This window comes from Globicephala melas, chromosome 4, assembly GCF_963455315.2.
Source record: "Globicephala melas chromosome 4, mGloMel1.2, whole genome shotgun sequence".
Lineage (NCBI taxonomy): Eukaryota > Metazoa > Chordata > Mammalia > Artiodactyla > Delphinidae > Globicephala > Globicephala melas.
Window position 1 is genome coordinate 34,633,769 of NC_083317.1, and position 15,628 is coordinate 34,649,396.

The window sequence follows — 15,628 nt, forward strand, 5'->3', positions numbered from 1 at the left end:
TAGATTTTTTTTTTTTTTTAATACAGACTGGGGGATAGTCAAAAGGCTCAGCTATGTAACTTACTCAAAGCCATAAACGGCATATAATGAACTTATATATTCCAAAGTCTTTTTTATCCAACTCACTATACAAAATAATTTTTCATGACACCCAGCTAACAAGTTAGTAGATGGACTCTAAAGTTTGTAAACATTTACAATAGCCAAGACATGGAAGCATCCTAAATGTCCATCGACAGAGGAGTACGTAAAGAAGATGTGGTACATATATACAATAGAATATTACTTAGCCATAAAAAAGAATGAAATAATGCCATCTGCAGCAACATGGATAGACCTAGAGATTGTCATACTGAGTGAAGTAAGTCAGACAAAGAGAGATATCGCATGATAACACTTATACGCAGATCTAAAAAGAAATGATACAAATGAACGTATTTACAAAACAGAAACAGACTCACAGACTTAGAGAATGAACTTATGGTTACCAGTGGTGGGGGCTGCGGGGAAAGGTGGAGGGAAGGGATAGTTAGGGAGTGGGGATCGACATGTACTCACTGCTATATTTAAAAAGTATAACAAACAAGAACCTACTGTATAGCACAGGGAACTCTGCTCAATGTTATGTGGCAGCCTGGATGGGAGGGGAGTCTGGGGGAGAATGGATACATGTATATGTATGGTTGAGTCGCTTTGCTGTGCACCTGAAACTATCACAACATTGTTAATTGGCTATACTCCAATATAAAATAAAAAGTTAAAAAAATTAAAAATAAAATTAGTAAACATTGACATGGTTATTCCAACTTCATCTCCAACGCTTTGCATCTAAGAAAATTGCTGTACCAGGACTCCTAGAACTGACTTAATATAAAGTGACTACATGAATTCATATATCCTAATCTTGTATTGGGGTAGAAGGGCTGAGAAAGGTCTCCATGACTTATTTCTCTGCTCAGCAAAGTAAAATATAAAGTCTTGTTCAAGTACCCCTTTACTGCACCTGGCCCATATTCTTCCTTGTTAGAATTAAAACAGCTGTATACAACTAGTCAAAATAAAACAAACATGTTCTTGCAAGGGACCTCCTCAAGATCTACAAATTAGAACAAAACAAAACAAACAAAACAAGGAAAGAAAAGAAAAAGAAACAAGATTTGAGGACACAGTTTTGTTTTTTAAAGCATTATCAACTAATGGATGTACTAAGAAATAACAGAGTCCTCTGAACTGTTCTCAAATTATAGTCCCTGAACCAGCAACACTGGCATCATCTGGGAACTTGTGAAAATTCAAAATTTCAAACTCATCCCAGACCTACTGGATCAGACACTCTGGGGTGTGTCTTTTAACAAGGCTGGCAGGTGTTTCTGATACGAGCTAAAGTTTGAGAACCAGTGCTTCGGGATACTGCTACACAGAGTTTTTTGGACATGCGAGTCCAAAAACATGGGGAATGAAGGGTTTATGAATAAAGGCAAAATCTACAGTATGATCACCACAGTGGATGGCTGTGGATCACGCAACTTAGTGAAACTGAGTTGGGAGAAGGGTAAGATCCCTAGAGCAGAGGAGGTAAAGGAACAGAGAGGCCAAAACCAGCATGCTGACGGGTCTCCTACGAGGATATGAAAATTACCAAAAGTATTTTTGTTTAAAATATTCTCTCAAGGATATAACTGAAAAATTTTAAGGTGCTTCTGTCCTCCCCATATTTAATAATTTTATCCTAAAATATCTTTTAGAAAAGATAGATTTTGAGAATATAATTATTTTAATAAGATTCCATTTACTAATGGTTGCACTTAAAATGTTTAACCAACTTACTAGTTTTAAAAAGCAGTCTTCTTTCTAAAGCTCTTCTAATACTGTGTAAAATATCTTGAAAATCACTTTCATTAATTATTACAACTTTACACATAAATGCTGGCTCACACCCTTTCCTTCTTATCTGATGTTCCTACAGAACATTTTTTTAAAAAGAGTGAAGATTTAAGTATGCGTATTCAAAAATGCTCGCCACCAACATAAAAAATAAATGATTAGAGCCAATACCAATTTAGCATTTTTAAGAAGGGAAGGGAAATCATTCTTCTTGAACCCTAATTTAAATTTAGGTATCTCAACAGTACCCATCCAGCTGTCCTATGAATTCTCCGTCACAGAGGTGGTTGGTTTACATTCTCAATTGTGCTATTCAAGAAAACCAGGTTAGAGCCTAGTTGCTGTCAGTTGCTGATTCTGCTCAGTATGCTTTTACATCTCACACTGCTATATTTACATGCAGTGCTTTCATTAAAATCCTGCTCTTATTTTGTGCAGAAATTGTTGTCAAACTAAAAATAGCATTAAAAGTGAGACTGGCACTTCATGATAATTTGGTCATCCTTCCAAAAATGGCAAAATTTTAAGCCTCACATAATATCTAATAAATTCCAGATTGCTTTAGGATTTTACTTTCATTTTATTTGTTTAATGTTGGTGTTTGCAATGATCTAAAAGCATACCATTATGATTGCACTCTATGAATAATACTAGTTATATCCTTGAGTGTATATTATTAATATTATCAGCTATATCCTCCAAATTTTCTTTCTTTTATTATTAAGAACACCACACTTTTTCTGTTATAATGAATTAAATCATAAAAGTTTTAAAACAATGTGTTTCTATAGCATAACAAATTAAAAAAAGGATACATTACTTACAGTTGTTCTGAGAAGTATAAAAAAAGTGAGTTTCTAGCACAAGGTTAATTCTTCCTTAAAAAGTTCCTTTTAAATAGCTATAGTAGTAAATGCTAATTGTATTCCAAAATCAACCCTCTATTTTCCTTTAAATAAGACAGAACCTGCTGAATTTTAGCTGGACAAATGGCCCCAAAGCTAAAGCCACATTTGTCAACATTCCTTGCAGCTAGGATAGCCAATGTAACAAAGATCTGGCCAAAAGGATGTATATATAAATGATGTGTTCACATCCTTAAAAGAGAATGCCTTGACCTTGTTTTCCTCTTTCTGCAAGAAACACAGAGAGATGGTGAGTGTTGTTTATCATACAGATAACATACTTGGAGATAGAAGACCAATGGGATGTAAGGAACCTGGTCTGAACATACACATGTAGCAGAAGCAGCCTGTCCACAAAGCACTTACTGATTTAGACTTTTACTTCAAAGAGAAACAATCATCTATCTTTATTCAAACACTGTTATTTTGGTCCTTGACAAAATAAAATATATATACGTGTATAAAATAAAATATACACGTGTGCATGTGTGTACAAATGTGTTTGTGTATACTTAAATATATATATTACATATAGCATATGTTCTATTGAATATTCCTAAAAATTAAACAATGTCAAATTTGTTTCTGTGTGCTCCCAAATGCATTACTGTCTTTGCTACTTGCTCATAGGAAAACATGTATTCTAAAAAAACATATTAGGATTTGCAAAGGTTTATCATTTTAGCCAAAGGCTATGCTTGGTGGTGTTTTTAAACAGTTATCAAGAAATCACAGGAGCTGTAATTAAACTAATATATTATAGCAACATAACATAATGTTAAGAACACAACCTCTATAGCCAGATTTCCTGGGTTTGAATCCCAGCTCTGCCAGATATCAGCTAGCTATGTGACTTTGAGCAAATTATGTCATCTCTCTGTGCCTCAGTTCCTCATCTGAAAAAATGGGGAAGATTGATAATAGGACTTTCCCAATAGGGCTGTTATGAGGGCTAAATAAATTAATATTTGTAATATTTAAAATAGTAACTGGCACATAGTAAGGGCTATCCGATAAAGGAAAGAAAGAAAGGAAGCCTTTTACAAGGAACAAACCGGATTATATTTATAGCCTAGTTTAGGCTATAACTTCTGGATAGTCAATCACTGCATATTTTAAATTATGAAATTATTTTACGTACTGCATTTTTAAAAGAAGGTAAACAGAGAAAAAACATAGGAGAAAAGAAAGAAATCAACAGGTTTGCGGGGTTTTTTTCCCTTGTACTTGTCTCTGAAGGTGACCTCTTTGGGAAACGTATGTTATTTGTTCTCTGAGCTGTGTATGATTAGTTCTTCATCATACACAGACAAATTAGGAAGGCTGCTGTGGTGCCCAGAAATCATCTGTTAAACAAAGTCAAAATTAATGATAAAATTGAGTTCCCTTTGTGTTTGATTTTCATCTATCTGTACTCAATTATAAACGAGCTATCAAAGAAAGCTACCCATTAGCTCTTAATTCATAATGACTCCAGAAAGCAATCCCTATACTGCCATTGATATCTCACCAACAATCTCCTATTCTCTGCAGGGCTTTAGATGAAAATGAAAAGGGAAAACAAAACTACATAATCCAAGCAGCTCCTAATCCTGAGCCCTACCATGGAAAACTAGGAAATCAGGCTTAATATATGCAAGGTGTAATAAGTTTTCATCTACATATGTGAAAGAGACATTTGAACTATTTTTTCTTTCACCATAATCTATTGTGCCTTAAATAAAACAGTCATAACAGCAACAGTGCATCCCAGATTTCTATTTCATTGTGTCAAAAGCAAATATTCTTCAAAGTTAGAGAAAGCTTTCCATGAGGAAAAAGTCTAAAACAGAGATGATATGTGCTTTATGCAGAGAGAAGTAACATCTAGTTATTTATTTGGGGTAAGAGTGACATCATCCCATAAGTGGACTTTTCTCTCTTCATAGTACTCATCTAAACGCCTAAACACTCTGACCTCTGGCACATCCCATAGTAAATCCATTCTGTAGCCTCCTAACTAACTGTTTCTGAACTATATAAGGAAAAAGAATTAGGCATTGTCCATTTATTCATAGGTGATTTAAAGAAATATTAAAACAGATTTGAATCCTGATTTGAAATAATTCCCTGCCCTTATTCACAGATTTATGTACATTTAATTTATATTCTTCTTACTTCCAAAAAAAGAAAAAAAGACTACTCACAATTTTAAAATATAATATACTTAAAAATAAAATGAGAAGAAAAAATCAGCAGTTACAATGAAAGTGGTCAGAAGGAGAGAAGGGCTGGAGGGCAAGGAGATAAGATCATGGTCTAGGACTGGAGCTGGATGGTTATTGCAAGTGTACAATTCACTTAAGTTTTAAGTCTTCTGACAGACAACAGAAAGAGGTGGGGGGGAACCATAAGATGAAAATAAGCATTTCAAATCTTCAGGAGAAAGGCAAACTTTTTTTCTAATATTAAGTTCTCTAGACAGTGACTCACAAGAATCTTTGTTTTAAAAGTAACATAGAAAATGCTAAAGACTCATTAAAACAAACTGTGATTTCCAGACCAATATTTGCTTACTTCAGTTATTTTGTTTGCTTGTCTTTAACCCTGGTATCAACAGCATTCCTCCTATAAACAGCAATTCTACAGGCTGAAGATGCCTAAACTTATAGAAAATTTAAAATTACTGAAACACACTTTATAAATTTCTTTCACTTTCTGTATAATGTGCATATGCAAAAATATTTCCAACTGTAGCAAGTGTACTTACCTAATGATTCCTAACCCTTTCATCCATGCAGTCAATAAACATTTATTGAATAGCTTCTATGAATCAGATATTACTAGGTTCCAGAGACACAAAGATGACCAAGACACTGACCCTGTCCTCAAAAAGGTCACACTCTAAAAGTACATATCATCACAGTGAGTATAGTGGAAACAGGCTCTAGAGAGGCTTATGGCAGAAGGGATATTTGGTAAGTAGAAAGTGGCGTTCGGGATTATGAAAAACTTCACCAAAAATAAATGGCATATAAACTCTATATCAAAGACTAGGAGTTTGTCAGATTACTAAAATAGGGGAAAGCCATTCCACATAAAAGGGATGCTGCCTTTGCATTTGCTGAGATATGACCAGAACAGCATTTAAGCAACAGCAAGTAATTTAGTATGGACAGTATACCTTATTGTTATGGACTGAATGTTTGTGCCCCCTGCAAAATTTATATGTTGAAACCCAACCCCCCCCCAGTGTAATAGTACTAGGAGGTAGGGCCTTTGGGAGGTAATTAGCATTAGAATGAGATCAAGAGGGTGGAGCTCACAGGAATGGAATTAGTGCCCTTATTAAAGTCACTAGAGAGTTTGCTTCCTCTCTCTGCTCTCCACCATGTGAAGAGACATTACCAATGAGAAGCTGGCAGTCAGAAAAGAGCCCTCACTAGAATTCTACCAGGCTGGCACTCTGACCTCATACTTCCAGCCTCCAGAACTGGGAGAAATACATTTCTGTTGTTCATAAGGTGCCTAGACTATGATACTTTATTATAGCAGCCCAAACAGACTAAGACAAGGATAAAGACAAAGCCGGAGAGGAACCCAATGGCCAGGGCATGGAGGGCTTTGTATGGTAAGCTAAGGAGTATGGAATTCAGCCTAGAGGTCATTGTTCTTCAATTCTTTTAAAACAAAGAAATCATTATTTAGACATAAACATACATGGGAGCCCAACTATAAAACAGAAAAGGAATCTCCTTATTTCAGATGAGTGCTGGAGAATCTGAAAACTGACCTGGTCAGCTTCTTATCACACAGTTTGAAAACCCTGTCTATAACCAAATCAGGTGTGGGGAGAGTTTATCACAAAGGTTTATAGTCAGAAGGATAACATGAGAAGATCTCAAATTTTACAATGATGACTATGGCTCTAATATGAAAATGGATGGGGGGAAAATGAGAACCAAGGAGAAGATGATTTATGAGGGTAAGACCATTTCAAGAAAAGAGTAATGAATGAAATCCTGTATTAGGACAGCGAATAGTGAAATTTTTAGAACATGAAGGATAAAGAGGAAATCCAAGTGACTACCAGGAGAAAGGGCTGATTACATACAAAGGAATAAAAATCAAATTATCAGGATTTTATCAGCAACACTGGATATAAGACAAAACCAGAAATATAAAATCCTAGACAAATACATAAGATCTCAAGTCATCACTAAAAGAATTTCTACAGGATGTGCCTTAAGAAAAGAAAGTGCTAACAAGTAAGCTGCAAAAGCAATGATTTATGACAAGTTTGAGTTGGCAGGTGGTACACAGCAAAAGAATGTATTTTACCCATGACATAACTAGAAATGATCACTCAGGAACTGCAGAAGATTCAGATCCTATCACAGGCCATGACACAGTAGAAATCATCTATAAATTTATATGAAATACTAATGTGAATATGTGGTTCAAATGATTCATAATGGTAAATGAGATTTATATTGCTTCATTCATAGGTCTTAAATTTAAATTATCATCATCCAGCTACTTGGACCATTTTACTTTATTTTTTATTAAATCAGAGTAGGAGAGGATAGAAAACAATGAATTGGAAGTGAGGGTATAGACAGAGAAGATGTACATGATAGTAAAGTTCTTCTTTCTAGGAATCTTTATGACATAAAAGAAAAAGAAAGAACATTCAGGATCCATTAACAGTGACTATTTTTTGTTCATTGATAATAAGATTACTTCAGCATTTTTATATGCTCTAGAAGAGAGAGAATGAACATTTCTGAGGGAAAAAAAATAAGATCATTAAGGGTCAAAAAACACCACAGGTTAAAGAATAAATTGTTCATTTTTTTTAATTATTGAGGTTTTTCTTAAAGTAAGAAATGTAGGATTTAAGAAAAAGCAAAAAATAATCTCTGTCAAAATTTAGCAATTGTAGGACCCTGCACGCTTTTAGAGTAAAATTTCCTAAAATAGATTCATTATTCCATTTAGTCTCCTTACACATGTGACATCTTCATAAGTCAATACAAGTCAAACTGACCACTGTCTCTCATATAGAATTGGTTAATTCCTGTATAATCTTGCTTAACTTTATTTTCTTTTATTCTCTAATAGACCCCTGACAACCTATTCATTAATCTAATCCATTAACTCCTTCAAGACCAAGCTTAAAATGCATCTCTTTCCATAATCATTCCCTAACTAACTATTCAACCTGTGACCTTTATTCTTTTCCATCTTTCCGGTTTCCTAAGAATCTATCTCTAATCCTTGTCCTCTCTCCCTGTCATCTTCGTTCTTGGGTCCCCTCTTAGCCCTATTAATATTTAACCAAAAATGAAAGGAACTAACAAATATAAAAAAGAAACAACCACATATTCTATTTACTTATTCTTACTTTCCTGTTATAAACCTCTCAAAAATAAATAAGCTTCTTCCTCTACTCCCTTACCAGCCACAGAATGCTCAAGTGACTCATTTGTTTATGGTGAGTTTGGTGAGTGGGTGAGTATTGCCCACTTTCTCCAAGTGGGCAATAAATTCAAAGTGCAGGCATTTTATTTTTTATTTCTTCACATACATCCAGGGAAAACAGTGCAATACGTCGAGTGCAGAAAATATAAAACTAAATATGTGCTAACTAAGATATTAAGAAAGAAAAAGAGTAAAATCTGATAAATTAATGTGGAGCACTCTCAAAATAGAAGGAAACACTCACACTTTCTACCTCACCCACCCTCTAGGCAAACAGTTATGCTAAATATTGGTAAAAAGACTGCTTTGGAAATTTACAGATTTATTTTGTGTTTCCTGCCAACATTCTAGAGAGCTTCAGAAAAAAAAAAAAGAAAAATGAATCAATTAAAAAGTCTTTATTCTCATCTACAGAGGAAGACCATTTCTTAGTACGTTATTTAGGTTCATTAACATTCATGGTGTATTTTGCAAACACAGAATTATAAGCTCTGTGGTAAAGGAAAGTGCATCTAATTTGACCTACACATTCTCCCACAATTAGATGTTTCAGGGTCTTAAAGGTTGATTAAGTTGAACCAGGTAACAAGTGAAGTGAGTAAAGGATTTTCTGTGGGTCATAGAGAAGAAAATCTTTATCACATATAATAATATGTAAAGACACCACAAGCGAGAAATAATCAGTCTGACCAAAATTTTATAGTCATGGCATGCGATAAGAATGTAATACTCAAATGAGGCCCCAGAATTATAAAATATTCTTCTATCTGGAAGATGTATTTTTTTTCTGCTTTCTTTTAAATACAGGGGTTTAAGAAGTGTAATCAAAATAACAAACCTACCAAACTTCTGTTAAAATAAATAACAGCAAAGGAATACAAAAATTATTAACAGAGAAAGACAGAAAAGGAGGCAACAAGAGAACAGAAATTTCAACAAGTTTTTGGAACTTAGAAAGTAGTTGGAGTGGTAAGGAAGTAAGTAGACAGGAAAAAATTAAAATCTGCTATTGCAGAGGAAGAAACTGAAGAGAGCTGGTCATTTTGCTTCACAGAAGCCCTAGGAAACTCAGCATCTGGAGGCTTCTAGTACTATGGCAGAAGGTAAGATGCAGTGTTAAACAAGGGCACTGTAGGCTCTTCAGCAGAGCCTTTCCCTAACCCATACAGATAAACGTGTATTCCTCCAAAATGCTACCTCTCACCCCTCAAATGGGAGATCAGAGGTTCACTCTCTGAAAAACACTGAACTAGGAAGGCTCCAAGTTCAGAGACAATGAGCATAGCAAATGGCAGGTGTGAATCATATGGTTAAAAATAGAGGGATTCAGTCTTACTGAAAGTTGGGACCCTTATATACTTTCCCTGTCATTATGCAAGGATGCCAGTAGCCACATAAAACTTCCTCCACTCCATACCCTTTACACCCATCCCTTGTAAGAGACTGGAAGATTCACCTCTGCAAAAACTAAATGACCTCAGAGAAAAACTTTCACTTCCTTCCATCAATATAAAGGCTATCTCACTTTCTGACTACCCAACAGTGAAGATCACCAGGAACAAAGCACACCAAAAACAGAATTTTCAATTGTCTTTTCCTAACTCATTCTAAAATGATATTATCATGGATCACCAGCCATTTCAAGAGAGCCTGCAACACAAAAGACAAGGGACTAAAAAAAAACCAAAAACACACAGGAAAAGAAAATCTGAAAGAAACAGTGAGGGGGTGGGGGAACAAGAAGAAAACTTGGGAGAAAAAACAAAACATTTATAATACTTTCAAAAAGATAAAACTATCTTTGAATATTTAACAATGACAGAATCTACACAAAAGGTAGACAACACAGGCATTTTATTAGAAATGTTTTTAATGTGATTACTAAAATAATACAGTTGGAAGATAACTTCTCAAAATGGAACAGAAAGTCAAAATGATGGGGAACTTGACAAAAAGATAAGAAAATCTAGGAGATTCAATATCGAAATACTAGAATATCCTAAAACAGTTAACAGAAAATGTGGAGAGAAGGAAATAGATGAAGAAATGACACAAGAAAATAGTCCAGAAATATAGGATGAAGTGCTTATGAGATTAACCTTCTTAAGCAAATATGCAGATACTAATTTTTCAACATGCCACATCCCTGCCCAGTGGCATCCTTCTGCCTAGCAATCTCATTCTAGCCCTCAATAACTAGTTTCACTTTATGTAATCAATCTGATCTCTTATTCTCTAAAACGCAAACCCTTTCCACAAACTTTCTATCTCCTTTCTATTCTCAGGGAAGGTCACTTCAATATTCAGCACACTGAAAAATGGAGACAGTAGTCCCCACACAAAAAAGCAAAAGCAATTATGGTATAAAATAATTAGTTAGACCTGAGACAAGGCTCAAGTTCTACTTCCTCTGTATCACTTGTTTTTTCCTTTTTCTCTCTATGAACCCTTAGCTTGACCAGCAGTGTAGCACGATGGTTAGGACCATGGACTTTGCTATTAGACAAGCCTGAATTCAAGTCCAGGCAATACCATCTACTTAACCTCTCTAAATGTCAGTTTACTCATCTATGAAATGAATATATAATAACAGTATTTTATCTCACAGTGTTACCGTGAGGATTAAATTAAATATGAATGTAAAATAATCTCTAATTTCTTTCATGTGTCTCATCTGAGAAAACTGCAAATGTAGGTATTAAGTTCCATGACCCTTTTCTACCAATCAATTGTATAACATCTAAATATAATTCAGAAAGCAATATGATCTGCTCTGAACCAAACTGTGCCCCCCACCAAGTTCATATGTTGAAGCCCTAACCCCACTGTGATGGTAGTTGGAGACAGGACATTTGGGAGATAATTAGGTTTAAATGAGGTCATGAGCATGGGGCCTGTTGATAAGATTAGTGCCATGTGAGTGCCATCTGTAAGCGAGGAAAAGAACTCACTGGAACTCAACCATGCTGGCTGATCTCAGACTTCCAGCCTCCAGAACTGTGAGAAATTAAATTTCTGTTGTTTAAGCCACCCACAGTACAGTATTTTGTTATTGTAGCTCTAGATGATTAATACATGATCCTTCAAAAAGGTTAAAAGTCTGGTATCAAAAAACCTTTATCCTTTTGTTACTGATTTGGCAAGGAAAAGTTATAGTGCATAAACATCCTAAACACTTAAAAGAAGACAATTTTAATTGCCATTGCTAGTCATATGGATATTAATAGGAATGATTTTTTTAAAAAGAGAAGAAAATGGAAATCAGAAGAAAAGAAAGGAATTCTTCAGTTTGCCCCCAACCCACCTTTCAAGTTCACTTTCCCCGACCTCTCACTTTTCCTGACGTGGGGTCTTTCACTGACCTCCTCACCTTATTACTTTACTTTTTAAATATTTTGTTTAGTAAACTCACTTAAAAACATGGAAAGGAGACATTTACGTGACCATATAAGCAATGGGCTATCTTCTTCCAAAGTGTTCAGTTGAAAAGACCAGGTATTTGGAAAGAAAATAAAGCTATTATTTCAATGGTAGGTAATACTCTTTTTTGAGAATGGTTACCAGATAATTCGTAAGAGAAACATCCACAAGTGAGTTATAAAGGTCAATCCCTTGTGGGATGAAATAAGTTTTCAAGTTCAATTTAAGACAAGATTTTTAATTACCAAGGTAGACTACCTAGGGACAATTTCAGATTGAAAGGCCAAAAACCTTAAGTTAGTTGATTTTTAATAGAGAATTTAACCCCAGCCCCCCCCAAAGAAAATCTGATAAATCATTTCCCATAAGTGAAAAACTAATTATATCACCATATTGACATTATAATAGCATCTAAATGTTTCCTCAAAATTTGAAACATCTAAACACTATGAGTGATACTTTGGGCCTAAATTTCCAGTAAATTTATCCTCACTGAAATCTTTAGAGAATAATAATGAAGAAAGATTACACAACAGTTGATTGATATTTTTTGAATGTTTACTGTTAGATATAGATTTTTTTTAAGTAAAAAGGTAAAAGATGCTTTAAAAAAATTTTTTTTATTATTTCATTTCATCCAGGTCAAATGAATTTATGAAGAAAAGCATAGTATAGTACATAGCATAGTGTTGAAAGCACCTTAGTCCATTTGGGCTGCTATAACAAAATATCAGGGACTGAGTGGCTTACAAACAACAGAAATTGATTTCTCACAGTTCTGGAAGCTGGAAGTTCAAGATCAGCTGCCAGCATGGTCTGGTGTTGGCTCTTCTCCAGGTTGCAGAATTCTTGTTGTATCTTCATGTGGTGAAAGGGGCTAGGGATCTCTCTGGAGTTTCTTTTTTAAGGTCACTAATCCTATTTGAAGGTCTATACGCTCATGATTTATGCACCTCTCAAAGTCCTATGTACTAGTACCATCACATCAGGAATTAGTATCTCAACATATGATTTGGGGGGAGGACACAAACACTCAGACCATAGGAGAAAATATAAAAGTTTTAGAGTTGGATGGGAGAGGCAAATGCCTATAATTATTAACTGTATATGTTAATAAGCATTCATTCCTAGTAATCATTTTTTTCCCAATGTATAAAAACAACACATGAAAATTAACTCATTCACTGTATATAACAAAACAGAAAGAGACTGATGGATATAGAGAACAAACTAGTGGTTACCATTAGGGAGTGGATAGGAGAGAGGGGGAAAATAGAAGTATGGGATTAAGAGATACAAAATACTACTTATAAAATAGATAAGCAACAAGGATATATTGCATAGCACAAGGAAATATAGCCATTGTTTTGTAATAAACTTAAATGGAATATAATCTATAAAAATACTGAATCACTATGTTATATACCTGAAACTAATATAATATTGTAAATCAACTATACTTCAATTTTAAAAACTGTAAAAAATTAATTAATTCACCTGCCATTTAATGCAAAGAGTAGGTAATTGGAGCCCATAAAATTTTCTAATTTAAGAAGACAAAAAAATTTCTGCAGCACTTTAAAAAACTGGAAATTTCAATTCTTAAAAACAAAATATAACAAAACAAATGTCCAAAAGACCTAAAGCAACAATGAAATCAGTACTATAATAGTAGCCTTGCTTCACAGTTTCCTAAAATCAGGACTTACAGACCATAGAAAAATCAAGCTCTATGGTTTACTCCTTCAAAGATTGGGCCTAAAAATGGCTTTAACATTCAATAAACATTTTTTGAGTGCCTACTCTGTGCCAGGCACTCTTCTAAGAATTGAAAACATACAGTATTAGCAAACAGAACAGCAAAGGCCCCTGCTCTCGTGAAGCTTATACTGACTTGGAAAAGGGATTATATATATTAAATTTAAATCCCTCTTATTGTATACTGTAGCTACTTTTTCTCCTTTTCACTTCAGATTTAGGAGAACCTTGGCGGCTATCCCATATAAAAATGTCTCTTTATTCCAGACAATATGCTCTTCTGGTAACTATATTATGTGTGGCAATATTTCAGTATTGTCAGGTACACTTATAATTTCATTATTTGTAAAAAACTGCAAAACAAACATACAACACATTTTTTATTTTAAATATACTTTAAGTAGCTCTGGTTAATATTGTTAAATAACAAATGCCAATAAAAATATAATTCGGTTACAGAATCTATCATGAAAAATGCTATGAATGCTATCACACGTTCAAGGAAGGGAAAGAGATACAAGGGACATGGAAATATTATATAATTATATGAGCATGGGCTAAAATCAAGTAAATGTTAAAGGATTTAGATCGCTTCTCATGTAATCAAATCTGTGACAGGTAATCCAGACTTTGGGACCCATCCTTCAAGCCTCCCTTGAGGAGACAGAAGAGGGCAGCTGTGCTGGCTCTGCACACCCTAAATGCAGAGCTGCACGGTCAGCCAAAGCAGAGGGGAAGTAGAGGACAGGCAGGCCCCTAGGCTAATCCAAGGAGAACAGGAGAAGCAACAGCCCTGATATCAAAGAGCAGAAAGAGGTCAAGAAAATCGTATCCCCAAAAGGCATGCGTCTCCAACACAGCCTCCCACATTTATGTGGCTCATCACAAAGTCAATTGCATCAAGTCTGTCTCTACAGGTAAAAATTCTCTGCCCGGCTGACTTGAAGACAGGTTTCTTTTTTTTTTTTTTTTTAAATCAAACTTTCTGTTTTCCAGACTAAACTTTTGCAGTTATTCAGTGATCCTTCTATAAGGTTTCCAAAGTTGATAATAATACAACTAGTAAGTTCAGTACCTTACCAACCAAACAATTCCAGTCTAACACATTTCAATTTGTGATGACTTCTCTTAAATTTTCCTCTGTTTAAAAATTTACACTGTTTCTCCCATAATTATCATGCATCACTTTACATTTTAATAGTTTAAATCAAACCTTTCAAACAGGGCAAAAAGAAAATAGTAAGTTCAAATGAAAACAGGAGGGAGGAAAGTACCTTTAATTTGGATCCATGAGGTACTAGGACCGATCTATTCTGCTTTGGTGGGATATACAGCTCCCATTTTCCAAAATCCAGTTTTTTATATGGGTATGCAAATGGATTCCAATCATCTGAAAAAATAAAGATGATCAATTAACAATAGCATTATAGGACTAATACTCAATAAATTTCAATCAAAGTATAATATACTGCCTACTTATACAGAATCAAATTGCCTAAAAAACATTGTTTTCTAAGGTACTAAACAAAATACTCTACTAGTCATTTAGAAAAAGCAGGTTATGCTTAACTTATTTTTTAAAAGCATATTTGAAAGTTTGCCTTTTGCAAACTTTAAAGATTAAAGATTACAAACACATTTTCCATTGTACTTTCAACTCTATTACTTCTATCAATAAATAGAATGATGGGTCCTTTTTTAAGAAACACCATCAACAAAGGGAGATAATATGAAAAAAATAGAAATGCATTCTAGGCAACTAGATAAAATACATGTTATGGTAGAAAAAAAATGGTGAAAAATTATTAAAATCATATTACCCAAATCCACAAGTATGTGATAGAACTGAGTTAAAATCTAAAGAAATGCCTCAAGCAAGAAAGGTAGAAGGTTATAAACTACAAGAGGCAAAGGAGAGGTGGACTACAGATGCTGAAGAAAAGCCAAAATGGACACATAGAAATTTAACATGTAATAGAGGTGGCATTCAAAATCAGTGAGTAGGGCTTCCCTGGTGGCACAGTGGTTGAGAGTCCTCCTGCCGATGCAGGGGACACGGGTTCGTGCCCCGGTCCGGGAAGATCCCACATGCCGTGGAGCGACTGGGCCCGTGAGCCATGGCTGCTGAGCCTGCGCGTCCGGAGCCTGTGCTCCGCAATGGGAGAGGCCACAACAGTGAGAGGCCCGTGTACCGCAAA

General features: G+C 34.8%; 1 protein-coding gene across 2 annotated transcripts in view; it reads right to left on the reverse strand.

The window, feature by feature from the left end:
• The window catches only part of GBE1 (1,4-alpha-glucan branching enzyme 1), a 290,841-nt gene that overhangs the window by 173,837 nt on the left and 101,376 nt on the right, over window positions 1–15,628 (reverse strand). For both annotated transcript variants that reach the window (XR_009563687.2, XM_030860958.3), the window contains exon 3: window positions 14,705–14,820. Coding sequence is in view for 1 of the 2 variants with exons in the window: in XM_030860958.3 (XP_030716818.1) it covers window positions 14,705–14,820 (116 nt within the window). In the remaining variant the exon portion in view is untranslated. The remainder of the gene's footprint in view (window positions 1–14,704; window positions 14,821–15,628) is intronic.